The following is a 27,891-nucleotide window of genomic DNA, read 5'->3' as shown; positions in this document are numbered from 1 at the left end:
GACCAAAAACAACAACGAGTTGATAATTCGGAGCAGTGTTTAGAGCTGTTTGAGCGAAAATCTAGCGAGTTTTTGCGTCGGTATGTTACAATGAATGAGACTTGGCTTCATCACTACACTCCAAAGTCAAATAAACAATCATCTGAGTGGACTGGACGCGATGAAACTGCTCCAAAGCGAGGAAAAACGCAAAAATCAGCTGGCAAGGTTATGGCGTCAGTTTTTTTTGGGATTCGCTAGGAATAATCTTCATCGACTATCTTGAGAAAGGAAAGACCATTAACAGCGACTACTATATTAAGTTATTGGAGCGTTTAAAGGACGAAATCGCTAAAAAAAAACGGACACATTTGAAGAAAAAAAAATTTTTGTTTCATCAAGACACCGTGTCACAAATCAGTGAAAACAATGAAAAAATCGCGAATTAGGCTACGAATTGCTTCCCCACTCACCGTATTCCCCAGATCTGGCCCCCAACGACTTTTTTCTTTTCTCAGATCTCAAAAGGATGCTTGCTGGGAAGAAATTTTCGTCAGATGAAGAGGTGATCACCGAAACGGAGGCCTTTTTTGACGAAAAAGAAACATCCTTTTTCAAAAATGGAATAGAAAAATTTAAAGACCGCTATTATCGGTGTATCACCCTTCAAGGTATGTTGAATAAAAAAAAAAAAATTGCAAAAAAAAAAAAGATTTTTACTATTGTAGGCCAAACAATTATCAGCCCACCTGTTAGTTGGCAGGTGGATCGGTGTGTCGTGTATCCATGGCAATCGGTGAGGTTGTGGCGGATGCACCGTCCGCACCTGTCAACACCCCTATATGATCTATACGAAGACGGGAAAGGACTGTGACTGGATTCGATATCTTCACATGAAAAGGTGTTGTGCTTGACGGAGTTTGTTGCTGAGGTCTACGTTGTGCCATGTGGAGTTCCAGTGTTGGGAGATGATGGTGTTGATGAAGCGGATGGCATCACTGCGTGAAAGGGTGTTGTATGGTTCGTCAGGACGGAGCCATCGTTGGCAAGTTGGTCGGCTTTCTCGATTCCGTTGATTCCGGAATGACCCGGAATCCAACAGAAAACGATTGTCGGGGATGCAGGTATGGAGTCTAGGAGCTGGATGTGGGAGTCTTCGCTGAAGATGACGTTCGGTCGGTCAGTCTGTAGTCCTTCGTCGGCGACCTATTTGAATCGCTATTGCTTCGGCGGAAAAGATGGAAGTGTGGCTAGGGAGTTTGATGGCGCAGTTATCATTGGTGGAGTGAATCCCACATTAGTTATTCATGTCTGAGCATAGGTGTCATTAGACAATAAATATGTTTGTATAGATTGCAATACTGATTCGGTGAATAAATAGTTTCAAAATCTCTGCGATGTATCCATTCAGACCAATTCCTCAAACAGCAGAACCATAAATAAACTCATGTCATTGAATCAGTGACCGGTAGAACACTATTTCAATCTACCAATAAATAATCAGTGTAATGTGAGGTTCGCTTCCATGAAGCTAATAAAAGAGCGCAATCGATACTACTCGTTAATCCTGTTATGTCCTACGAGAAGCTGCCAGACGAGAAAGCTTTTTAATTGAAATCCAATTAGTAGCTACTAGGCCATCCGCCATCACCGTTCTCCTAGCAGGCGACATATATTTATGTGTTTGAACTAGTTTCACACTTTTTTCTTCTCCAGCTTTGCCGTCTGTTACTGCTCATCTGAGTATTAGTCCCCTTTTATAAGAGTAGAAATTCCATGCAAACGCAGCTACTTCTTCCGGCGTCTGGTAGATAGAATGTTTTCATTACGTACGAAACTACCTCACGTGCCGTCAAGAATGTAATCCATTTTTCAATCACCAGTCACCCTTACAGTCGCATGATCGCACTTCTCCACTGCAGTGTCATTCTTTTTCGTTTGCCAGTCGTCTGTGCATACCACCTACCTGGCACAGGAGTTGTCAGGGCGTTTCCCCTCTCTAGAGCCCATTTTGGGTTTGCTTTTCCATCAGTGGCTTTCGTTTACTGGGTGTTTATTCCACAGAGTACCGCGGGTGTGATTACTTTTCATTAAAATTTCAATCACGCACACCCCGTGACCCGTTTACACCCGCGGGCGGGTCACCAGCGCGGGGATTTGTTTATGCAAGGGATTGCCAATTTTCTCCCGGAACGCCACAGGACACTTTGGTGGGGGGGGCAGTGTCTTCGGACGCATTTATCCTTTTCGTTTTTGATTAGGAAAGTTAGTGAAAGGTGTTAAGTGGGCTTAGTGTTTTTAGACAGGGTTTAGTAATGACCGTAGGCCGATCCGGCAAGGATCGTATTTTTCGTCGGCTGATTCATTTGGTTCCTTACTTGTAGGTCTTGCTTACAGATTTAAGATTAGTAACATTGCATGCAGACGTTAGTATTGTTAGTATCAAACATTAGTGTGTTATTGTGTTAGTGGTCAGTTAGTGGATTCATTTAAGTAGTTCTTTAGCTAAGATACTTTAACGAGTATATTATTTTGATTTAAGTTATTCAACTTAAATTTGAGATCGCTAAATGCGTTTGACGCAATAGACTGAATTTAATTTTATTCCTTATAAAGACTAACATTACGAGTTATAGACGAAAAACTTTTCACGCACCGAAGAGAACTATTTGGTTGAAACATCCAGGAACAGGTACAACTTAAGCAATTAATGAGTATGCGGGTGTTTAGCAGTGGTATCAATGTCTCGTAATTAAACTGCAATCCACCCGTAGACAGTTCTTTCATGTTTGTTTTACAGGATTCTCTTGAAAGCTCCCTAAAAACGGTTGTCATTACTGCTAGACGTCACGCAACGAGTGACCTGATAACTCAGCTACAAGTTGATCTCGATAATCAAATGAGCGAAACATGAAGAAGCCAAGAAGATATTTGCTATCGAATAACGGTTCGATTTCATCACAAAACTTGCTAGTGGCAAATCGGGAAACCTCATTGTAATAAAGATTGTAATCCTTACAATCTTTAACAGGTTTGTTAGTGGACATTTTTTCTGACCCCAAATACATTTCGTCGGCCTACCATGCCGTCTTTAATGTGAAAACTTTGTTAGTCTAATGAATCGTCGCTTCTTATGCATGGTCTGGGTGTCATAGGCAAGTTTCCATGAACCTCGCCGTCATTTATTTCTTGCTTGCCGTAAGCAGAATAGAGAAACAAGGTTCTGCTGGTGATTTTACTTGTCATCCTAGCCTACCGGCTTACAAGCGATAATGGTAGACGGCATGGGAGAAGAAGTAGGCTAATGCAAAGCAAACGACGGGAGTGGACGAGTCGTGAGAAATTGAGCATACGAACATCATTAGAACATGGTAAGTGGTGCTGTTCACAGTACATTACTAATGAGCTCCCCGTAGCAAGTGGAGTTTTTCTACTTAGCTTCACTGGTGTATGTTAAAATGTGCGAAAGTTTATGCGAAATGATTTTTTTTTTCGTTATTCTTTTTCTCTTCATCAATATTATTTCCCTAGGTAATGTTTGTTTTTTGTCATTGTCAAATTGTGATGGAAACAAGCCATATAATGGAATTACTGTTGCTATATTAAATGCTGGACTAGAAGAATTTGGGCTCATTTGGGAGCATATTCGATCAATTTGTGTTTGATGAAGGTGCATATGTATAAAATGTATATAGACCAGTACCTGTCCAGCGAACAATGAGGTGGTCCAATTGGGATTTGGTACTGCTGCTTTTATAGGCCTGAATGTGGAACCCAAACGTCTTCTCAAACGTCACATAATTGTCACTTTGATATTATGACTGTCCATTTGGCTATCCGTTTGGCTGAATCAGACGATTAAAGGTCGATCACAGATGTATGTCGAACGGAAAGTCAAAAATTTGCATTGACTGAACCAAACGGAAACGTGCGTTAGACCGAATTTTTTCCCGTCAATCAAGTGCAACGGAAAGTATAGTTTGCATTCATAAAAACCATTTTTAAGCGTAAATCGATAGAAAAATGTATATATTTTACGTGGATATGTTATGACAATCATTTTGATGTCATTTTAGTGATTTTATTTGGTGGTTTGCAGGAATTATTCTGAAGCAAGAACCACGACAGTCCACCACGAAAAAATTTTCACCACCAAAAGTATATTATTAAACCAAACTGATTCATTAGTTAATGATTCTAGTCAAAATTAGCATCGAAGGATAGGTTTAATTCGAATGAAATCATCTGTGAATGCATGATCAAAGCAATCCGTAAAGGTATGAATGTATGCAAAAAGTCGACGAAACATTCGTCGACTCTAACGGGAGACCATAATACAAATTTGCTTTCCGTTTGGTTAAAGTCTTTCCGTCGGAAAGTTTTCCGTTTGGCTTTGACAATCAGGCCTAATGTCCCAGTTAAGATGAAAGGTATATTTTACTTATAAGTTGATTGTAAGTAATACGGCCTGGTAAGGCCACAAAAGGGGCGGCCCGGTGGTATAGGCGACAGCGGCGCCGGTCTTCAAACGGCAGGACCGGAGTTCAAATCCCATCCGGACCGTCCTTCCGTAGTGAGGACTGACTAACCAACCACATGGTATCAGCAAGTTTAGTGAGGCATCCGATGGCCGGCCGTGACCTTAGGAGGTCGTTAAGCCAAGAAGATGAAGGGCCACAATAGCAGCACATAACTGATGTTTTCTGCCACTTCTCTCTCTCGTAAATTTTACCTTAACAATTAAAGTATGCTCATCAATTGGCAAGCCACCTCCCAAAGCAATTCGTAACGTAAAAAAAAAAACGATTCCGGTGTGAACCGAAAACGATAACATTACGAGTGAGAACAAAAATAAGACAAACTAGAAAAACTAGTACACTGCAAGTCGATCGTTATCGGTGCTATCGCGGCTTGCTCCCGTCTCATTCGCCCTTACGCCCTGCCAAGAACTCGCCGAAAGGTGATAATGCGTCTCCACCGCACGGCAGCTCCAAAAACCGCACGAACCGGTGGGAACGCTTACAGTCGTCTACCTTGGCACTGTTTTCCCACACGCACACCACCATGGCACACACACACACGCATAGTAAAGTACGATGCACTACAGCGCGAGCTGCGCTGGCACAACTACCATCGTCACGAAGATGGTTGAGCGCGTGAGAGTGAGCGAAAAACCGTTGTCATTGTTGAAGATAAGAACACTCGGACTGGCTGGCTGGCTAGAAGCTAGCCCACCGTTCCGCCAAAAGGCAACCTGCTTTTATAGTGGGATATCCGTAACCACCCTGTGGCTCACTAACACATTTACAGCGAAACACTTCCCAGATGAATGGGCCTTTCCCCTCTGGCGCATTGTTCCAAAGGCCGCTTTAATTTGTTCTCCCCTGCGGGTAGTAGCATCACTTGCTTACGTACGTAGCGAACGAAGGGGGGAAGAAGAACAGGATGAGGCTTGGGAAAACTCCAACTTTACACGCTTCCTGCGATTACTGCCTACAATACTTCTATTCTCCCTAGCAACACCAATACCATCAACGCAATGATGAGTGTCAAAGTCGGTTGTCTACAGGGGAAGATTAGGGCATGAGCAGGAAGGGGGTGGTTTCTTTATCGATTTTTTCCCACATCCGTTTTCCGCTGGCGTTCGGTTTTGGCCGTACCGACTTTTTCGTTAACTTTTATCCTTTATTCCTTAAACTTTGATTCTTCCGTTTTGACCGCACATGCCCTTGTCGCAAGTAAGGGAGTTATTCCAGTTTTCGTAGTTCTATCAATTGCTGCCTTAGCACACGTACACATCCACTCACATGGTTTGCCCACCTTGATTGGTTTCGATTTGCAGCGGCCGCATATCACTCGCAGTCACTTGTCACTTTTGGTAACTCCAAGCCATTCAACAACCACCCCAAGGAGGCTGACTCATTATTACAAATACACACCCCGAAATTATCGACTGAACTGAAGCGTCCCTTTTTGAAGCCTTTGGTACGAATCTAACCTTTTCCAATTTGGCAACATTCCACTGTTAGTTGCTTCTAACGGAAACTGATTTTTCTTACAGTTTTTATTATTCTTTCCTTTTTGAACTAAGGAAAACTCTTACAGGAAGAATCCATGATTAGAAAGGTAAGTAAACGAGTAGCTAGCAGTATCACCATTGAATTTTGGCCCCTTTTTCTGAACAGAAGTTTGCAACGGAAGTAACTTAAACAACTCACTAAAGCACTAAAGCCACTAAAGTAAATGCACTTGGCGGTAGCAAAAAAAAAAAAAAGACCTGGGAAGGAGGGGGTGTTAGGTACTTACGCTGCGATACTCTTCGACAATGGCCACCGCTCCATCGAAGCTTGGTACTTCATGTTTTCGATCTGCTTTTTCAGTGCGTCACGGTCCATGGTTGCTAGAATACTGGGATCCATCGTGCCTGGAATGTAACGCGAGAGATTGGAGAAAAGTGTTTCATCAGTGTGCGTGCCGCAATCATTGTTTGGGAGGGGTGGGTTTTAAAATGATGTTGGTTAGTCGATGAAACGGGCGAACATTAAAGCCAGTTGCAAACGGTTTTCCCACTAGCTTTGTGTACGAATAATGGATTTTGGTTTGGAGTGTTCTTTTGGGTGGCAAATTGTCTTGGCTGAAAATGAAAACAACAATTAAAAACAAACGAACAAACGCATCAAACAATCATTTAAATAAAAAATCAATCGAAATTGATGTTGTGTAAACGCGCCTACATCTTTGCCAATCACACAAACCGACGCACCGATGAGAAGGCATTTAAGTGTGCGCATGCTTCGATCCTCAATATTCGCCCTTCGATATGAGCCAGCGTTGCCTAATCGGAGCGATAATTTTTTTTTTTTTTTTTTGACAGTGGGTTAGATTTTGCTGTAACCGACGCTCACACCCATACATCAGCAGCCTTTTGGTAAGCAGCCCTTTGTGGTGCCACTGCACACACCCTTATTGTGGTGGCAATGATTTCTCCTACCAGAGCATGCGCAACAGGAAATCGATGAAAAGAAATTGAAATTACACGGAAATTCTCGATTAAAGATAAACCAGGACACAGGTTCAAATTCAAACGTACAGTTTCGTGAAAGTGAGAAGCGAAGGTTGTTGCACAAGCACATTCGTTTTTTTGTCAGTTTCTTTTATTTTATTTTGTATTTCTTTTTACAATAAATCTAAAGCTTGAATAGATGTATTTCACATTCTTCCATGAAAGTCAACTGTATTTTTTATAATTTTTAAATAGACCATGAATTTATTTAACCAACCACAAACTACCTGGCTTAGAAGCAACTTCAAACAAACATTTCGAAAAATTCTATTTTATTTTTGGCATAAATAATTTTTCTAAATTGCTTTTTCAATATTAACTGATAAAAAAAAAATTAAATCAAATATATCCTAAAAACAACCGAGTATGCCCGGGATAAGGCAAAGAATAAGGAGGAAATGCCTTATCAATATGATTATAAAATTTATTCAACACAAGCGGTGTAGACAATACGGCCCTGGACCGTCATAATTAATTATAAATAAATAATAAAAAATAAATATCCTATAAACCTAGCAACGTCCTAAACCCTAAAAACAAAAAAATCTAAAAAAACAATCACAAAAGCTCGATGGTAAACCGAAGCTGTATAGGAAACCTTAAAAAAAGCTCTAGACGAAATAAAATAGAAGAAACAGCCAAAAAGTCGTGCAATGGAGAACAAAAAAAACTTTAAATGCCATGTACATATTGTGATTTTCTGTCTATTTCTGTTGCTTTTCTATTTTATTTTTAAGCATAAAACGCTGCAACCCTTGCTATTAGACCCATTTATAAATTTTGAGTGATTGCTACTTTGTAAATTAAGTAGCAATTTAACACACAACTAAGCAATTCACATAATTTTTTCTCCAAAAGATCATGACGAACCTATCAAGACGATTATTGAACAAAAAAAAATTCCTATAACCTAAATCTTCTAAAACAAATTATTTATTTACAGATACCACCACGGGATGAAATCTATCCGTTAACCACAAGGGCACCACAATCTTTCTCACAGAGCGCAACACTAGATCACCAAGCGAATCAGCGAGTCACAGAGATCGTGTCAAGGTAAAATCAATACAAAAATGAAAACAATTAGCTGCCACTCGGCGGCATAGGCGGAAGAGTTAGGTGGTGCATGCTGCATGCTGCACCGGCACTGCAATTTGTCGGAAGAGATGAGTTCGTTTTCATTCGCGTTTCGTTCCTCGCCTTTCTCACCATTCTTCGAATAGCTCACGTGTTCACTTGTGCTCACTACACTGGCAGCACCGTGTGTGATGCTGGATGTGTTTGTTTTGCCTATTTGCATGATCAAACTCGATCTTCATTTGCTAGTGGATGTTAAGGCGAACAGAGGAACGTAATGTCGTGACGGATGACGGCCAATTAGGTAATGGGTTAATCTGACGAGGAAAAGGTTAAATTATTGACGCGGTGCACGAGTAAATAGAGCAACTGTTGGAAATTTGGAGGCCAAAAAAAAACACAAGTTGGCAATAAAAGTTAATATTGCACTCATGCACGCACGTTTAATTATAACGCATTAAACATTATATAAATCACCAACAACCGAGTATCTATTCTTGATTGAATCTCGTAAAGTCTGCAACACTAGAAGGTAAAATTTTAAAGAACTAAATCCGTTTTCTTAACGTAAAATTCGCATCAAACATAGATTTGTTATTTTTGTATTGCACTCTATATTTTGCCGATTAGAGCTCGCACATACAGACGTAAAAGTTATTGTATTGCCGGCAAAAAAATATTACTAATAAGAATAATTCAAGCCAGCTGAAACGATCACACCAGCTAGAGCTATTGCTTTCATCATGACGATAGTGACGTTGAAAAAACACACACTTTACACATCATTTCGTATTGCTCAACACACATATTTGCTCTACATAACACACACCTTTATTTAATTGTAACTATTTCGCTATTTTATCTCGTGTTGCTTCAGCTTCAGCTTATCTCGATCACCGCTTGCGTTGTGTTTTACCGATCCGCCGGATAACCTTTTGTTTTAAGCGTGGTCTTTAGCCCAAATTTGATCCTTTCAGTTGTCTGCTCACCAACCGAAAAACGCTTCCGACCGGGAACCTATCGCGACGGACAACGCTACACGAATGTTTTCTAGTTGACCACCTGAAGCTAACTTTATCGGCACAGGTGAGTCAAACCATCCAGCATTGTCATGGCTATCGGGGACGACACTCTCGTTCCATCGCATTCGCTCGCACACGGAGCAAGGGCGTAACAAAAGCCTCTACTGTGTTGGACGACCAGTACAGTACAGACAACGTCAACGGATGGCTTCGGCGACAGACACGCTTCCCGTTGTACCGAAGATAAACGTGTAGAGCTCGTAGATAAGTTTGACGGCGGGACACACGCTAGCAGACCAAACGGCTGCGGGTGTACGCTGTACAGAGCATTCGATCGGGCGAGACAAGAGGACGGTAAAGCTATTTAGCAAACAGACAACTGGACATGGGAGTGATTTTGGAGGCAAGCTTGTACGGTTTGTTATGATAACCTAGTACGATGCATGTTGTTTTTGATAAAGAAAAGAAAGTGCTGCTCATACAGTTTAACGCTCTTATGTGGGTTATTTAGTCCACGTTATACGTTATTCAAACTACTTTTTGCACCTGCACTAGGCTTAACTTTACAGTAATTTAAATGAGGAATTCATTTTTATTTTTCCATTAGACAAACGACTTATTATTTATTCTAATAATAGATTCCAGAACGATATGATTTTGTTTTTGCTCAATTCGGTAACGAAGTTTTACATTTTCGTACCTGATTTTGAAATTTTTAAAGACCTAAGGATGCTCCAACAAAAAAACTCTATTACAGCTTGTACTCTTTCTCACGATTGCTGCTCACACATTCGACCAGCGAAACCCTTGTGAATTGCATCACCTTAAAAGCGCATGCATGCGATTCTGCTTTTTCATCAGCACCATGAAGCCGTTCCGAAGTGCTTCAATGCTTTCCTTGGCAACTGGCGAACAATCATGTGGCTTCCTCCTTCTTGCTTGTTCCACCTTTTGTACCAAGCGAGAGAAAAAAGGCTTCCGGCTGATCAACAACACGAGTGCACTTCCACACATCTACTGCCAGGCAAATGTTTCACTCTCGGACACATGTTTGTACTGCACAATACCCGCACAACGTACGCGAAGGACATGCACGTCTCACATCCATAAGAGGAAGATGGAGCTAGCTAGCACTAGCTCTGAGTTTCTCTGTCACTCTTAGTCAGTTCGTTTCCGATGCAGCCTGTTGGTAGTCTGTGCTAGTTCCTGAGCGCCTGGCACGCTCTAAGCAAACGTTTCTAATATATGCTCGTGTCTAGCACAGAACTGACGATACTGTTTATTGCGGCTGATTTGTATGTTTCCTCACTTTGGACTAGTGTAGTTTAATTCAAGTTTTTATTTGGCATCAACAATCATGTGTACATAAATTCAAAATAAATTTATAGAATGTAATAAGTGTAAAAGATGCTGCACGGAGACAGACGGTAGAAGTTTTCTGTTTTCTACTATATTTTTGAAAAGCAACGAAATTAGCCGAACTCCACTCATGAAAACGATTTTTCCCCATACATAAAAACTGCTAAATTATCGCTTCAAACCATTTATTGAGCTTTTTTGTGATTTTCTAAAAATAATATTTGTATTCTTTTATCTTTTCCTGTGATGGGAAAACAACAGGACAAGCGGTTAGGAAAAAAAAAACATCAATTGAACTGATGAAAAGACCAAATGCACCCGATCCCCTCTGCCTAACCTCAAGCATTCTGTTTCGCTTGTTGCATCGTATACATCGGGTTTTTTTCCACTTCCTTTGTCATCCATTTACTTTATTCCCTAACTCACCAACGGCACATGATAAACGCCGAACGGACGGTAAGTGAAACAGGAAATTCGATTTTCTCTATTGAATTAACTGCAAAAATGTACCGAGGTGCTGTACACAGCAGGTGCAAACTGTAAGGCCATCCTAGCTATGGGCACGGTAGTTGCAGAAATAAAACAAAAATCGACTCATCCCTTGTCGAGCCTTCAGGGCTGGACCCTGACTTACGAGGAGAAAAATAGTTCGCTTAGCATTTGCTTTCACTAATATACATACGTGACACACTGCACACTGCAGAACACATTTACCTTTCGAAACCGACCATTAGCTAGTTGCAAAAGTGTGTGAGTGTTTTAGTTTTTGGTATACGTGACTTTTTGTATTTACTTTAATTTAATTAAGTTATGACAAAATGTATACCTTGTAAGATTTCTTTTCCCTGGGGTAAAAATCATCATGTAATCTATACCAGTGGGGCTTGTGTCACCTACATTAGGCATAGTTGGTGTACAGAGAAACAAGGCGAACGGTTGCACTAGAAAGCGACATTTTCTTTATTAGTCCAGGGGGAAAGTAAACTCATAAATAAATGTGGCCGGTTCAAAATACTCACAGAACCAATCAATAGATGGTTTGGTAAGAAGCCTTAGTAATGTGAACTTTTTTTTTGTGACGGCATCTATTATTGGGAAGTGTTTCAGTTTGCCTCACGAAACTATTCCTCCAAGTTATGGCCAGCCGTTAAGGCACTATATTTGCTTTATGAAGAAGTATCTAGAAATGAAGGTTTCACACGGTATGACCGGGGTTACAAATCCTACACAGATCGTTCCCACGACTGACTATCCACCTACGTAATATTAACAAGTCTAGTAAGCCATTCGATGGCTGGCGTGACCGAGTATTTCGTTAAGCCAAAAATATGAACCAAAGATCTTCACTTAACCATTAGATTTTCTCTTCAGATTAAAGTATTTTTCAACATCACCGAATCTACAAACTAATCTGCAGTGAAAGAAACTTTAACAAGACCTGTAGCGACAGTTTGCAAAAGCCACGACCAGCACTGTGAGCAGTAGCGGTTCTCACGGTGGGTAGAGAAGGGTCCCTACAGCTACCTCGTGTAAGAGGCCTCGTAACAGGGGCCTCGTTTTGGGAACCTTGCAGTAGTTGCTCGTTGGTCCTGATGTTCATGTTGAAGCCTCGGCGCTGCTAAACTAACATTGCGTGGCCTCTACGGTGATATTATCAATATGACGATTGTTTTCAATGTTCTTTATTGTGTCAAAACTTCATCAACAATTCAGTCGTGTTCGATTCATACTTGAATTTTCGTCCGTTGTGTACATGGACCACTGGATCAATCGTATAGGATGATTTCAAATATATACATGGCCACGCACGCTATCAATCTCTTCGATTGGCCCAATAGCTCTGATATGCCGTACAGAACTCGACGTATATTGCTAGGCTTAAGAACTTTAGATAATCGCCGCGGGAACTGTAATAGGATTTAAAAAACAATAGTGGAAGGAACAAACGGGCACTCATCAACTTCTAAAGAAAATCAGCGTGGAACGAGATACCACGAGGCTGTGCAACACATAACAGCTTTATTCGTGTGGAACGATTCAATGACAAATGAGTTAATGTATGCTGTGGCACACAGTTTTATTGATTTTTTTCAGATATCGATTTAAATCTTCTTATTCTCGGCTTAGCGACCTACTAGGTCACGTCGACCATGGAAATCGGCTTACTAAAATTGCTGATACCACGTAGTGGAATCGTCACTTCTCACTATGGGGGAAAGGTCCGAATACGAGCCTCGGTACTCCCATATAAAGACCGGCGCCCTTGAGAGACCGTTGTCGGGCCATCACCATCACCGGGCCGCCCCAGTTGATTTTAACAATTACAGTGAAGCCTCGCACTGGAGTCTGGTGCACGCCTAGCATACGGATGTCCAGTGATGCTGATGCCTTTTGTGAGGCTAAGAAATTATTCTTGTGATAATTTTGGCCAGGATGAAGAAACCTGCGTAGCATAATAACACCTTCCAATGCAAAGTTGAACAGCAAATAGGAGAGTCCTCGATAGTCGGTGATCTAACGGTGGGCGGAGTAGACGGCAGTCAGGAATCGTACACGTGGCCTCTGATGTTCGTCTGTGGGCCAGAACAAAAACAGCCCCCCTTCCGGTTACACGCTGAATATGTGCAAGGGCACATTAACAAGCTAAAACCTTGAAACCTCAGTCATCCAAGCGTTTTGTTAATTTGTTTATTAGATTTGACGGATCATAAATGGAGCTCTCGAAGCTTTCTGAAATTTAACACAATTTTATTGTTCACAGTCGAGGTCAGTCAGGATGGCACGGGTACAATTTAAAACGCAATCCATACGTTTTGATCCTTACGACATGTAAGGTTTTAAACGATCCCAAACAGCGTCGATTTCTCGAGACATAACTAGAAAGGGATCAATAGAACCAAACGGGGCGTTCGGCCTTCCTTTACCTTTACCAAGTAACGGTCAAACCCGGATGAAGCCTGCCGGGACGTAAAACTTTGCGTTCCAAGAGCGCGAAGCGTACTCCAACACATACCGCATTTAAAAGTGCTTCTTCTTCTTCTTCTTCTTGGCTTAACGACCTCTAAGGCCACGCCGGCCATTGAATTTTTTTTCGTATATTCATAGAGGCTTTGAGTCTTAGAGACTGCAATCGCCTCTCTACTGTATAAAAAAAGATGGTTTAATCTAATAGAAAACTATCGTATATATGGCTTAAATATTATGGAAAACAATTGCGATTATGGCATATGGTATCGGAGAAGTTTAAACTATTGCTTAAATTTCTTTGTATAAATTACTGTTGCGTAAAAATCTAATGAGGCGGTTCTGCTGAGGTTTGTCGGGTGATAGAATTGTCGTTAAATCAGTTTCTAGTTGGCAGGTGGCTCGCTGTGTCGTGTATGCATGGCAATCGGTGAGGATGTGGCGGACGGTGATGTCAACACCACAGAAGCAGCAGAGTGGAGGACTGGATTTTTTTAGGAGATAGGAGTGTTAGTGTTAGGCGGGTATGACCTATACGAAGGTGGGAAAGGACTCGATGGATGTGGCTGGAATCGATATCTTCCCATGAAACGGTGTTGGGCCGACCATCGTTGGCAAGGTGGTCGGCTTTCTCGTTTCCGTTGATTCCGGAATGACCCGGAATCCAACAGAAAACGATTGTCAGGGTTGCAGGTATGGAGTCTAGGAGCTAGATGTGAAGGTCTTTGGAGGTGCCGTGTTCCAATGCAGCCAGAACACTAGCACTGTCGGTGAAGATGATGTTCGGTCGGTAAGTCTGTATTCCTTCGTCGGCGGCTAATTGAATCGCTATTGCTTTGGCGGAAAAGATGGAAGTGTTTATTAGGAAGTTTGATGGCGCAGTTGTCCGTGGTGGAGTGGATACCACAGCTGGCTGAGTCCAGATAAACGGAGCCGTCTGTAAAGATATGATGAAAATGTTTGTATTTAGTCTGTATTAAGTGTGTAAAGGTACTATTGGCGATGTGGCTGCTTTTTCCGGATCCCCGGAGAGAGCTTTTAAGCTCCCAGTCTATGGCAGGTGTACGGAGATACCAGGGACGAATTCCCTGGCGGGTGGATTGGATGATCGGTGGTAGTTGTTGGTTGGTGAGTGTCTGTAGTTCTGCTTTTACTCTGGTGGTGATGAATGCAGTTACGTCGAGTCCTTTTCGCCGGCCATTGAATGGCTTACTAGACTATTGATACCACGTAGTTGAGTAGTCAGTCCTCACTACGGGTCCGGATTTGAAGTCTTAGAAGCGTCTACATTGCCTTAATGGAGGCTGGGTCGTCGAAACTACCCACAAGGGGCCTCAGGAGGCCTATCAGCTGATTACTTTCAGTGACAACGTGCTCTAACTGATCCTGAAAGCTCAACTTACCATCAAGAAGCACTCCTTAACCTCTCACGTAGCTTTTTCTTTCACGGACAGAGCGGTTCAACGAATAATCGAAGATGACGTCCAAGCGTTTCCTAGTGACCGTTATTACAGCTCTACACTCTTCTACGCAGATGTATAAGCCAATCTTAAAACAGCAGGACTGGAAAGGTCTGAATACTCTGGATTTGTGAAAAACCTGTGAAAGGAGGAGGAGTTTGACATAGCTTTAATGTTCGCATTGTTCTCAACGGCAGAAAATTCCCCCGGATTTTTTGTCGATGCCTGCGTTTCGATACATAATTTTTCGACTCGATGATGGAACATTCGATATTTAGAAGATATTTGAAGTAAGAACTTAATAAGGTGCGTTGCTCTTAATAAAATATTTCATACAATATCTTGGCGAGGTTATTTTAAATGTCTAAATTACCAGATAGCATGACCATGATCTGCTAGTCTATAGTCTATCATGATCTGGTAGACTCCTCATGATCTGGTAGAAGAAGAAGGGAGAGAGATCATGAGTCTGGTAGAGACTCATGATCTGGTAGAAAGTCTCCTAACTTTTGGAATCATATTAGCTTAATACACATTTTTAGACGTTTAGGTCTTTTGCAGGCTGGGGCTCTTATATGAAAAGATAGGTGGAAATCTCTAGGTATTTTGTTAGAATCGGCTATGAAATCTATTGATAGAAAAAAAAAGTCGTACAAAGAAGTTCCTTCGGATGGATGAGGTCCCTTAGAAATGTTTTAACAACAAACGAGGCGCAAAAATTTTGTAAGCTGTGGTGGAGTTCCGACAACGAGACACTGACGTTATTGTATGAATAAAACGTTACGATTGGTAAAACATGCAATTATTAAGCACACATCATCATCAACTAGCTGTTTTCTTGCTTTTCCAGCTTTATTTAAATTCAATAAAGTGTATATTCTGTGTGCATGTACGTGAGTGTGTGTCTTTATGCATTTGTGTGTGTGTGTGTCGTTCGTATTCATGTGACTGTTGTGTGTTTGTCATTTAGAGAGAATCTCGGTGTTTTTTTGGTTTTGTCTGCCCAACTCATCACATTTGCACCACTCCACCCAGGAGCGAGGATTCCGAAGGATTTTCCGCAAATATAAAGGTTTTTGTTTATTACAATCGTTTCATTTGTTTTGTTGTTGTTTGGTTGATGTTTTTGGTTGTAGTTTTGTAATGTTTTTTTTTTTTTATATCGTTGTTTTGCTTACATTGATTGGTTCTGCTGTTCTTTTGTTTTCCTATTGGTACTGCTGTGCATTTGCTAACTCTCTGTTTTTTTTTTTCTAATCATATTCATTTTCATCATTCTATTTTTCCTGTTCTCTTCTGTTTGCTTTGTGTTTTGTTTGTTTTTTTTTTTTTGTAGTTCAACGTGATAATTGTAGAAGACAGATTTTAGCCAGACATCAATATGCTGCAAACATTTTCGAGGTTTTCGATAAACAGGGACAATAATACGAGAATTTAATACGTTACGATATGTCTTACGGCTAAGTGAGTAACTAAAGCTAAATTGTTTTTTTTTCATTCTTTCATTTTTGTTTGCTTGTTTTACTTTGTTGATGTTATTCTTCGATAAATAAATCATTTACATTCTTTCTGCAGTGTAAGATTAAATTAATGCAGTGTACGCCTCGCATCAGGAATAAAAACTATATTCGCTACTACTTCTGCTGCTGCTGCTGCTGCTTGTGCTGCTGGAGACTAGAGTAAATGGCGCCACGTTACGGAACACGTACACTTACTTATTTTGCTGATTTCGATAATAGATTAGATTAAAATGCTTACACATCGTATATACCGCACCCGCAGCTTCTCTTGCTCTGTGATATTTTTATTGCTTACTGTTGGGATTGTTTCGTAACGACGAGTTTACCTTGCTCTCCACAGGATCGGGGATGTGTGGTCCTTTGCCCTATGTTTCTATCTGCCTTTAACTGATAACCGTCTTTGCTTTGACAAATTGATTGCTATTGCTTGTTTGCTTGCACTGTACGACTGACACGGTGCCGAAGGGTCAATTACAATAAAGTTTTCTTTTTTCTCTTTGTTGTTGGGGCGTTATCTACCTTTTAGTGACCCGACCGGGGGCCGGGTGTAATGGTTGCAATCACTATTTGGGGTCGGTTCGGGTATGTTTGCCCCCTGTATAGCAGGGTAGGGTGGGTCGGTTTAGGTTAACCTAATGGCCAAAAACACGGAACGGATGCAAAAAACATTGACACGGCGAAAAATGGTGCAAGTATGTAGAAGAGATAACCTGATATAACGTTATTAGCTTATGTTACTTACTAACTTGTGCTTCACTGTGTGACGTTTCGTTTTGTTTCAGCTTGGTAACTAGGTTTCATGTTTTTTTGTTTTTTCATTTGTTTTGTTTGTTTCTTTTCATTTCAAATTCAAACTACACACCAAAAATGACTAAACTTGGAAAGTGTAATGACATAATGGAGGCAGTAAATTGCACCAGAGTAAATTTTTGTTTGCTTTCAACAATTTCTAATCATTTGCGCCACTATCAATTCGCTAAAGTTCGTACGCACAATCAAGTTGGGTGCGTGTTCATTTTTCCCCTCTTCACTTCGTACTTTGCGTGTTGGCTTTAACGCGCTTCCTTGTGTCTATCAATTGTATTATCCTTGCAGGATAAGGATTTCGATTGGGTGTTATTTTCCTAAATTTTGCTTTTTTGTTAAAAATCTCGTCCCGTCTTTCACTTATTACACGTAAATGTACCACTTCTTTTTTTTTTGCTTTATTTTTTCACTTTTCTTGCAACGTGTAAATTTGGTAAATTGGTTGGTTTTTTTTCCTTTTATTTGCTAACTCTGCTTCTTACAAGTTAATATCAAAAATGTTAACATTTTTGTTTATTTTTTTTATTCTCTTTTTCTTTTACTTTTTGTTCAATAGTGTTTGTGTGTTCCGGTTTTCCGTTTATTGCCCCATTTTGTGTTTTCTCTTCTTCTTTTTCTTCTTCTTCTTCTTCTTCTTCCTCTGTTCTTTAGTGTCGTTTGTTTTATCCGTCTTGGAATGCGTTTGACGCATTTTTTTGTTTTTTTTCCTATTGGGTTTTTGTTTTGTTTGTTTGCTGTTTCGTTCTTAGTTCCCTAATGCTTAGAGCGTGATCAGTATTTTACGGTTCAATTCAGTCGCTTCTTCACTAGGATTCGCTGGGGTAAGAGCTTGCTTTAGTGTCGCTATCAGTAGCGTTTTGGTTTTTTTTGTTGTTGCGTGTGTACGTGTGTGTGTGTCTTTTGTTTTGTTTGAGTTACTGTACTAAAATGTTGTTCGTTTACGGTTTTTTTTCGCTACACATTCATAATACTTTCTTTTATAGATTTGTTAGCTGTTTGTTTGTTTGTATGCTTTGTTTTTGTTGTTCTTCTTACGCAGTTGCAAATTACTTTCTTCTTGGTTTTACATTGGTGGGATCACATTTTTCTTTTCTATCGACAGCTATCGATACAATACAATTGGGTTTAATTTTTACGCCGTGCGCACACACAACACCGGATCGGTTGGATTGCTCCGGGTTGTTACAATACTTACGGTTTACAGTTTTGCTTTCGTTAAACATTTCCTATCAATATATAATAATACGGTACTAGCAAAATCTTTGCTAAACATGTAAAATAGATTAGCTTGAAAATTTCCCTCCTACACACACACACACACATTCATACATACATTCGCCCACCCTTTCGTGTGGGCGTATTTTTTTATTTATCTATAGGTTGTGTTGTCCTATCTCATTGCTATATCGTTCCGTATTGCAGTGCTTACCATTGAGCGGATTTCTGATTTTAGCCTACGCTGCTCCTAATCCTGTCCTGTTTCTGAAGAGAAAGTGGTGACTTAAACGTGCGAAGAAGAGAAATACAAATTATGTAGAACATCATACTATGCTATACTAATGAATCGTTCCGTTTTTTTTTTTTTTTGTGGCCCACCTTCCAGATGTCACTTGTTGCCATTCATTTCTTTTGCTTTTGTGATCTGGTATAACATAATGCCATGCGTTAGGTATGTAACAGATGAAATCCTGTTACTTTGCTTCCTCATCATCTTCGCCATTCTTGTCAGTAGATAAGCGCAACAGGAGTTGTTTATAAGTAAATGAGAACGAGAGAGATATCATTAAATCGAACATTAGTGATTACAAAGAGAGGTATTAATAAGAATAGCGGACACATAATTCAATATTTTTGAATAATTTAAACATTTATAGCTACAATTCTAACTTCGTTTAATTTGTTTATCGCTAAATTAGTTTACCCATTCTTTTCTGTTCTCCTTTTTTTTTTACTGCTGCCGGGAAGTGTTTGTTTGTTAGGATGCTCTACAGTTTCGCTAGTTTTTGTTTGTTTTCTTTGCTTTGCTTTCACTGGAACCACGAACAAGACAAAGCAGAAATACATTCTCTCTATTACAATAATACTGAAGCGGTTCATTATCGTCATTAGTTTGGCTTTTGGGTTGTGGATTTGTTTGTAGTCCCGGGCACCGGGAAAAGTTCCTCACACGGAAATGGGTACGTAAACGGACTCGTACGTAATACGTTCGCTGTATCTGATTAGATTGTATGGTTTTTCGCGTTTTTTTTTTTTGTGTATGGAATTTTGCCTGCTGTGTTTAAGGGGGTTGATTAATTTAACTTTTACGGTAAAATCGGCGATATAGAACTATACGTATTTAGCAGTAAACAACATCAAATTAATGCATTGAATATGATAAAGATGGACAATCAATATCGAAGAACAGGAAGGTGGGGGGGTGAGGGCCGCTAATTCAGCCGTTCCGCACGTTCTAACTATTGCACTTTGACCCGGCGGCCGATGCTACGCCAATCGTAACACGTTTGCGTTTTGCATTAAAGTTATCGATTATGCATTAATTTTCCTATCTGAGAATGTAAATATTGAATTATATATATTATGTATATAATACTATTGGACTAATAAGATGTGTTTTTTTGCTGCAATAATTTATTACCTTTTTTTTTTGTTATTGTATTCTCGCTTGCTTGTTGCCTCTCCCTCTGCTAGCAATGTAGTTGCGCTGTTTAATATTAGTTGTTGTTGTTATTCTTGTTGTTCCGTGTTGCTGTTTTTCTTGCGTTTTTCCTCTTTTTTAATATACCCGGATAGTACGCTTCGTTTCGGTTTCAAACTCATCGACACTCAATCGATAAGAGTTATAAATATAATTACTTACTTCCTTGTACAGCGTCATAAAGGTTTCACTATATAATGTGTATAGATATATAAATATCGTAGACTCTCGTACTCGGTTTGTGTTCCGATTCGGGCTTATAATTTTTGTTCTAGTTTGGGTTGTGGTTTTTTTTTGCAACGTCGTTTGGAGCAGGTTAAAGGGAATAGTGTATCATTTTCCCCATCCAAATGATCTTTTCCTCCATAACACACGCGTCGGTTTTGTGCGAGTTTGGGGGGAAAAAAACTGGTTCTACAATATAGCACCTCGTATCCACGTGGTTTGCCAGTAGTAACTTTGCTTCTTAATATTGCATGTTCAGGATTTATAGCGTATCAGTTTTTTTTTTTTCTCTGAGTACCCGTCCACTTTGGTTCCTCGCGGATCGTATCGACTAGCACAACCTCAATTTATTTACTCATTGCCTTCGATTGAGCAGTTCATCGTCGTTTTCCTGTTACCACTAAGATGCTCTCTTGCGCGATGAGTGTAACATCGATAGAATGGATCGTGTATCTCCCATCAAACGAATATAGAGCGATTTGCATCACTCTTTATGTCTATTTGAATGAATGTAGTCATAAAATACCTTCTGTGCCGCATGCAAACGGAATAAATCTCGGAGCAAAGGGGGAAATTTCAACATAATCCACATTTCAGCGCTTTCTGTCCGCCAAGAACCGATCCCTTACCAGCACATAAATTGGAAAGGACATCGATGGTGACAGGTTACTCAACTGCACCCGGTAAAATCTAGGGCCGCGTAAACTACGTGCAATAATGGGCGGAATCGGCTAGAAGATTGATACGGTTCAGCAAATTGATTCACGCCAGAACCGTACGCGTGTGGTTTGCTTTGAAGCGAGTAGAGTTCAGTACTTCTTTCTTTAAACCGTTTAAAAGCATCTACCATTGGTTTGTTTGAACGCTACCACGCTTCGCTACAACTGGTCAATGGTCCCGATAGTTTGCGTTCGCATTCTACGTAACGGAAACGGGGGATTACAGATGAAAGGTGGTTTGTGGGTCGGAACATGACGTGGCAAACATTTTGTCCAAGGTAACGTAGTAAGCTATATGTTGTTTCTTGATTAGCTTTACGCAGGAAATAAATCATACAATCAATAAAAGTAATGAAATAAAAACAAAATATAAAAAAAAAAAAAACACACACCAAACAATACTGTTTTGCAATCGTTTTTTGGTACTTTTTTCACTGTTTTAAATATTACAATTTCGTTACTTAGCTGCTCCCACACATTCGACGCATTTTCGATTGATTCGCACGGTAGACATTGAACAAAATCATTCCAGTAACTAAATTATGCCACCTAACGCTTCACCATGCATGACTTTTAACCAAAATAATGACACAAACAAACTCAAACACGTGCTAATAAAATTAAATATTTTCTCTTGTGTGCCTGGGTGTGTTTGTAATAGTATTTAACTTACTCCAACACGCAAAGCTTTAAGATTCGGCAAGAGGTTTATAAAATTGAAACAAATTAAAAAAAAAAAGAACATCAAAAACCCAAAAGCACAATATTTAACATTCAAGCGTGCCTCATTTAGTGGTACAGTAAAGTCTACTGACAGCTACTGGCCATTTATCTGATGATCGTGACCTGACTGCACGGTGAATAAATAAAGTTTAAGCAAAAAAACGCTACGCTTCGCATTCCATTCCTCCTTTGTGTGAGTGCGAAAAGACAACCAAAAACTACTGATAAAACCATTAACAACAAGGAACTTTAGAAAAATTATTTTTAAATCAAACATTTGATAATGTCTAGTGTGATGCTTTGCACTGCGTTTTCCAGTGCTTGCAATGACGAAAACGGTCTAAAAACAAATTTACTCATACTAATGTTTAGTGTGACGTGTTGGTTCGACGAAACAGCATCGAACGGAACTAAACGTAACAAACACAAAGCGAACATCAACGGAAACGCACAAAAGAACAAAAGAAATGAGTTAATTAAATTAATCTAAACACCATCGCATCGATTGCTGTCGGAACGCAAACCAAACACTCCCATCGCATCTTCCTTAGCGAGTATAGAAAGTGGGGAAAAAATTGTGGTGAAAAACGGCTTCACGTTTCGTTCGTGGCAATTGGTGACATCATCGTTTCCGATTCCCGCTTTGACATACATCGGTGTGGGCACGGTGTGCCCTGTTTGGCTTCACTAGGGGTTTGCTTCGCTTCTTCATTACATTTAAAGTGTTCAAACGAACTTTTTTTTTGTTGTCTTCCTCCCTTTTCCTTCCTACCATCCCCGTCACTTTGGTGATTCTTGCTTTTTTTTTTTTACTCGTGTAAAACCTTGTGTAAAATTCTTCTAAAAATGGTTTGCCTTTCTTACATTTCTTACGAGCAAGTTACAATTCTTTTCCCATTTTTCCCTCCCCTATTCCCTATAATGCGTTTCGGCTAGCGAGCACTCTAACACTTGCTCAAAACTAACTCGGAGGAGTTTAGCGACCAGAGATACAGACGATGTTCGATACCGGTCATTACGACGCACCGCTGCTAACCACCGTGTAGTATCACTGATTAGCATTATCATTACGGTTCCGGTGTTTGCATTACGCTTCCACAACAGTCTGACTGAATGGCGTTTGAATTGTGGGTTGTAGCTATTATTGCACTTTTTTCCTCCTGCCTTCTGCCTATTTTGCACATTCCTTTTCGGTGTCCATCCTTCTTTGTATCGCCCAAAGTTGGCGCACACTGTAAACGACCTCTTGGTATTTCCGTTTCCGTTACAGAAATCAACTTGCACAGAATGAAACAAAACAACGCAAAATATATTTCCCCACGCCACGTTTCGCACAAATTCTGGAATCATTATGTGTATGTTTCAACTTTTTCCGTGCTTCATTTTCTTTGGACTTTTCTTTTTTTTATCGCGATTTCCGTTCTGCTACTGCTACCACCGAATCATTCGCCTTTCACATACACTCGATACACAGCACCGCTCTCCAAATGAATGGAAACACGAGAATGATGATAATAATTATAATAAATAAGTAAACAGGTCCATCGTTGCGGATCTTATCTGATTGGACGCATTTTCAGTAGCTCGTTTAGTTCGCTCATCCATCCATCCAAGGAACGCCGCTGGTCTAACATTCCAGCGAGCTCCCTGTCGCGAGTTCCCTGTCGGCGGCGCGTGAGTCCCAGCGGGTCCTGCTGCCGTTGCCGTTCGTCCAGCATCGTCTTGCGGCGATGTGATTCCTCTTGCTCACCGATGTTGTTGCGGGCTGTGGCTACGATCGAAAGCTGAGCCAGCCAGTGGGCGAACAGCTCCGGTGGCAGGTTCGCTTGATTTTACGCATTTTTCGATTTGTTTGTCTTGAAGCTAACCTGCAGCACCCGGTTACCGAGCGTGTAACCGTTCAGCGATTGTATGGCAACGACTGCTTCATCGTAGTTGGTCATCGTAACGAATCCGAAGCCTTTGCATTTGTTCGTTTGCAGATCCTTGATGACCTGCGAAGGGATGGAGAAGCACGGATTAGCATTCATTTAAGAAAAGAAACGAACACTTTTACAACAGCATGAAACGAAACACTGTGGACTGCTTCAGCCAGTAAATCTATCAAACTGCCCAAACAATGCACACTGACCTTAACCGATTGGACGGCACCGAACGGACCGAACAGCTGCCACAGAACGTTCTCTTCCGTTTCCGGTGCGAGGTTGTAGACGAAAATACACCAACCGGATCCGTTCGCAATGGCGTTGGTAGGAATCATCGAGTTCGCCAGTAAATCTCCGGCCAGTGGCGAATATCGATAGTTTGGAATGGCACTGCTTTTGGACGCAATCCGCACCGAACCGTATCCAGCATAAGAAGTACACACAATAACAAACATGTTAGTGTAAATATATGAGATTGGTAGCGATGTGACAGTTCGGTCTACCTAAATCGTCCGGTCGGATGATGAATCGGTCCTGGGAAACGGCGAGCGGCTTGCGGACCCAGGTAGGCTGCCAGTGGTGGTACAGTTTTCGTGCTGCTCGGATTGTTCGCAAACTTGACCGTGATCGGTTCGGTTGAGCCCTTTGGAACGGTTCCGTTCAGCTCTTTGATGGCTTTTTCGGCCTCCATGCGCTGATCGAAGCGAATAAAGCCTACGCCCTTCGAAAGACCTATTTGGATGGGAAAAGATGCCACAACACAAAGCAATGATTAAACTAAACAAGAGCATTTTTACAGATTTGCAATAATCAATTAATTAAAGTTAACCACTATTGGCCACTGGCTGGAGCAAGTATTGTCTGCTAAAAACAAAATGCGTCATTATATGTACAATACATACCATTGCCATTTTCAGCACCACTTGGAGAGCTGTACTGTCGTGCTTCAAGAGACAAAATAATCAAATAAAGAGAAAATCATAGGAGAAAATGAATGCAAAATAAGTTTAAATTATGAGTTTTGTAAAGCAATAATTAGTAAAATCATTTGTATCAATTAGATTGAAACAGAATACAAAAATAACAATTAAAGTACCTTTCAAATTTGAACCAAAATAAACATAATACTCTTGTTCACACGACAGTTCAGTAAATTGCAGTATAACAAAACCAACTGCTGTATAAAAACTTCATTTTTTTGTAGTTTAAAAATAAATAGTTTTCTGTACATGAATTGCTACAGCAAGATAAGAATCATGTTCATAAAACCGGATGTTTCAACCGATACAACAACTTGTACAAATTCAAATCCAAATTACTCACATTTTTGTACCACGAATTCTCAGTTAAAGCCTTACTCAGGTTTACATTACAAGGTACTTGCTCTCTTAACTATTCGATTGCTACAATTGGCTTACCTGTAATATTGTCACACAGAATGCGGGACGTAATAATGCGTCCGTACGGGCTGAACAAAGCTTCCAGATCCGCCTGTAGCATGTTTTTCGGCAAACCCGACACATACAGATTCGCACCCTTTATTGCTTCCGAGCTCGGACGAGCAAACGACACCTGAAACCAAAGAGATCGATTGTCTTTGTCGCTTGTATCAACAGCGAATGAATGCTACTGCCGTTACCTACCTTAATTTGCTTGTTCTGCAACCTTAGGCCGTTCAGTGTGTTGATCGCTTTGCTCGCATCCTCAGCCCGCTGGTAGTTAACGAATCCGTACCCAAGGCTTTGCCCTGCAAGCAATCACCCGCCCGAATGAAGTGTAAGTCAACCAACCGATTCTGAGCACAGCGTGCAAACACCACACTACCCTCCCACTTACCGGTCACTTTGTCTCGGATCAGCTTGCAGCTTTCCACCTCCCCGATGCTGGAGAAAAGCGACCGTATCTCTTCCTGGGTCATCTGCTGTGGTAAATAATTGACGATAAGATTGGTCTTTGAGTCCTCCTGGCCACCGCCATTTTGTTGCGCATCAGCGATTCCGTTCGTCATCATGACACAGTTAACCGGCGGCTTTGAACAGATGTTGGGAGCAAGGGACGTACTACACAGTTACCGCTTTTGTTTCACAGGAGCCTGGACAAGGAGTTCCCCCGGCTAGCACAAACCAGAGCTATTTCTCTCGTTACCAGTCGCACCGGCCCTGGTTGGAAGGTGAGGAGAGCTTTTCGTCTATCGACGATAATGGAAGTGTCAACCGTTGTGCGGCGTCCGTAAATGATTGTAACGACCACTCGTGCTTTCTTGCTTCTTTCTGGAGGCTTTTTGCTTCTGCGCCTCCTCGACACCCTCAGAATGTCCTTAAAGTTAAGACAGCAAATTTATTGGATGTCGTATTTTCTGTGTTTTCGCCTTCGTCGTCTTCGTCGTCGTTGATTCCAGCCTTGTGAACAGTAGAGTATAGCACTAGTAATACTGATGATATTCCGGATGAACACCCGGAAAAGCGTTTTACCACCGTTGGCAGATTGTTTCTTCCACTGTTACGTTACGCGCCTTAAAGCTAACGCTAAAACTTGTACAATTTACTTCCTGCAAAAGGTACGCTGGCCGTTTATACGTTCACTATTGCGCTGCGCTGCACTCTGGTGTACGATGTGCATTAACTTAATGCATCTATATCGGATGTGCAGCGAATAAATCTGAAGATTTATCTTCCATAGAAACGCATACATGAATAGTGTAAAAAAGGGAGGAAAAAAAGAAGATAAGACTCATTAATAGCTGCGAAGATGAATTGTTACATTTGGAAGCGAATGATTTCTATACACCACATATCGCACTAAATGGTTTTAAACGTTTCACTGTACGTAAAACACTAACGTTAAAAAGACATTCACACAGAAGAGAATATGCACAAAGAAATATAAAAAGAAGAAGATGAGTTTTTCGTAACAACGATAGCAGGTGAAATGGCGGAAGAAACATCCATTTCCTATTGAGACAAAAAAGAAAGGGAACAATATCCCTTAACGATATTAGTAGCCACAATCTCTGGTAACCATTTATTACCAACCATACAAAAAAACAGAACAGTGAAGAAAATCTCTCACAGCTTACAATAGCTTGAAGTGCCCTTTTGCTAGATCTGTGGTAAAACACACACGTTATGCCAAGACTCCAAATGTGTGAAATCAACCGAGCACACCAGGGATATGGTGCCCTTTCACGGCTCGTAGAAGGAAATGTCTCCCAGCAAAGATGAAAGGATTATCTTACTTTTAAGTTATTGTAAGCAATACGGCCTGGCCGTACTTTATTAATAAAAAAATAAAAAATGTGTGAAATGAAGTTTCCATTTCGTTACGTACAGTTAAAAGAATGTACGGAAATAGGAAATAAATAATCGAAAACAGTACAATTACAAACGAGAGTGGGAAGAAATTGTTAACAAAACACCAGGCATCTCCACTACCAGGCGTATCCACTAACAGGCGTCTCCACTACCAGGCGTCTCCACTACCAGGCGTCTCCACTACCAGGCGTATCCACTACCAGGCGTCTCCACTACCAGGCGTCTCCACAACCAGGCGTCTCCATTATGTACATTTAAATCTGTTAATTAAATTTGTTGCCTGATGAATCATGTGAACCATAATCGTATCAGTTATTAAATCGAATCTTGCCTGTAGAGTGGCGTATGTAGCAATGATTTTTCAATTAATTATCGCTTACTTCCACTCTACCACTCTCTGTCACTGTCCAGCTTTAAAATGGGTAAAATCGAAAATACGCGTAACTAAATCATAATGGCTTGTGTCTATATTTCAGACAAGCAACCACCACCATATATTATAAAAATAAAACATCTATAAAAAACATACAAAGAAGGAACACAAACATATCGTCCATTATCTTTTTTACAAGTGGCATATCACACGCCACATGTGAATCTTCTGATTGGTATACATTTCTTCGGGTTTAAATTGCCATATCAGCCTGAACAGTAGTGGATGGATACGAATTGTCCGCCTGCACTGAAAGAATCGGCTTATTGGATTAGGAACGCCATGAAAGCGTTCGAGCTTTTGCTATTGAACATGTTTCTTTGCGACTTTATTCTCTGTGACTTAGATGAAGAGAACGAAGAAAGAAAAAAACACAACGGCACTTTCAAATCAACACCGCATTCCGTCTATTTTTACATGTGTGTCCACGTTTTTTGCAAAGGTCAACAGCTTATAAGATTAAGAGATATCGGTTGTGCATTTGATCGAATTAAGCCCGCAAAACCGATTGCCTGACCAATATCTGATTATTATGGCAGAAGATTTCTTTTCTTTATTTTTACACTGCATCACAATTTCACTAGAAAAGTGCTAATGGGAAACTTT

The 27,891-nt window shown here is 40.6% G+C and overlaps 3 protein-coding genes across 9 annotated transcripts in view; all 3 read right to left on the bottom strand.

Annotated features, from left to right (window-relative positions):
- LOC126565725 (guanine nucleotide-binding protein subunit gamma-e) overlaps positions 1-27,891 on the bottom strand; it is a 377,807-nt gene that overhangs the window by 6,059 nt on the left and 343,857 nt on the right. For 2 of the 4 annotated variants that reach the window (XM_050222929.1, XM_050222931.1), the window contains exon 2: positions 6,286-6,405. In XM_050222929.1, the coding sequence (XP_050078886.1) occupies positions 6,286-6,398 (113 nt within the window). In that variant the 5' untranslated portion in view covers positions 6,399-6,405. Of the gene's footprint in view, positions 1-6,285; positions 6,442-27,891 lie in introns of those variants that run through there. The other 2 variants (XM_050222930.1, XM_050222933.1) reach the window with 2 other exon arrangements.
- LOC126564633 (ankyrin repeat domain-containing protein 13C) overlaps positions 1-27,891 on the bottom strand; it is a 250,773-nt gene that overhangs the window by 96,461 nt on the left and 126,421 nt on the right. The window lies entirely within an intron of this gene.
- Positions 23,123-25,564, bottom strand: LOC126564946 (ELAV-like protein 3). Of its 4 annotated transcripts, none has more exons than XM_050222074.1 (7): positions 25,378-25,564; positions 25,185-25,288; positions 24,960-25,113; positions 24,444-24,485; positions 24,045-24,273; positions 23,748-23,934; positions 23,123-23,610 (listed from the first exon to the last, which is right to left on the bottom strand). In XM_050222074.1, the coding sequence occupies exons 1-7, from the start codon at positions 25,550-25,552 to the stop codon at positions 23,449-23,451; spliced, it is 1,053 nt and encodes a 350-aa protein (XP_050078031.1). In that variant the 5' UTR covers positions 25,553-25,564; the 3' UTR covers positions 23,123-23,448. The 4 variants fall into 4 exon arrangements, with proteins under 4 accessions (XP_050078031.1, XP_050078032.1, XP_050078033.1 ...); XM_050222075.1 differs by having other exon boundaries at positions 23,748-23,931; XM_050222076.1 differs by lacking the exon at positions 24,444-24,485.

The sequence above is a fragment of the Anopheles maculipalpis genome, chromosome 3RL (genome assembly GCF_943734695.1).
Source record: "Anopheles maculipalpis chromosome 3RL, idAnoMacuDA_375_x, whole genome shotgun sequence".
NCBI lineage: Eukaryota > Metazoa > Arthropoda > Insecta > Diptera > Culicidae > Anopheles > Anopheles maculipalpis.
The sequence above is the reverse complement of the archived record's forward strand: the minus strand, read 5'-3'. Positions and strand labels throughout refer to the sequence as shown.

Bases quoted from the DNA above. Each gene is read 5' to 3' on its own strand.
- LOC126564946 (XM_050222074.1), bottom strand. From the start codon at position 25,552: ATGATGACGAACGGAATCGCTGATGCGCAACAAAATGGCGGTGGCCAG. The intron at 25,114-25,184 runs GTAGGTAACGGC...CTTTGGTTTCAG, and splicing joins TGCAGAACAAGCAAATTAAG to GTGTCGTTTGCTCGTCCGAG. The intron at 23,611-23,747 runs GTCAGTGTGCAT...ATCCCTTCGCAG, and splicing joins GTGCCGTCCAATCGGTTAAG to GTCATCAAGGATCTGCAAAC.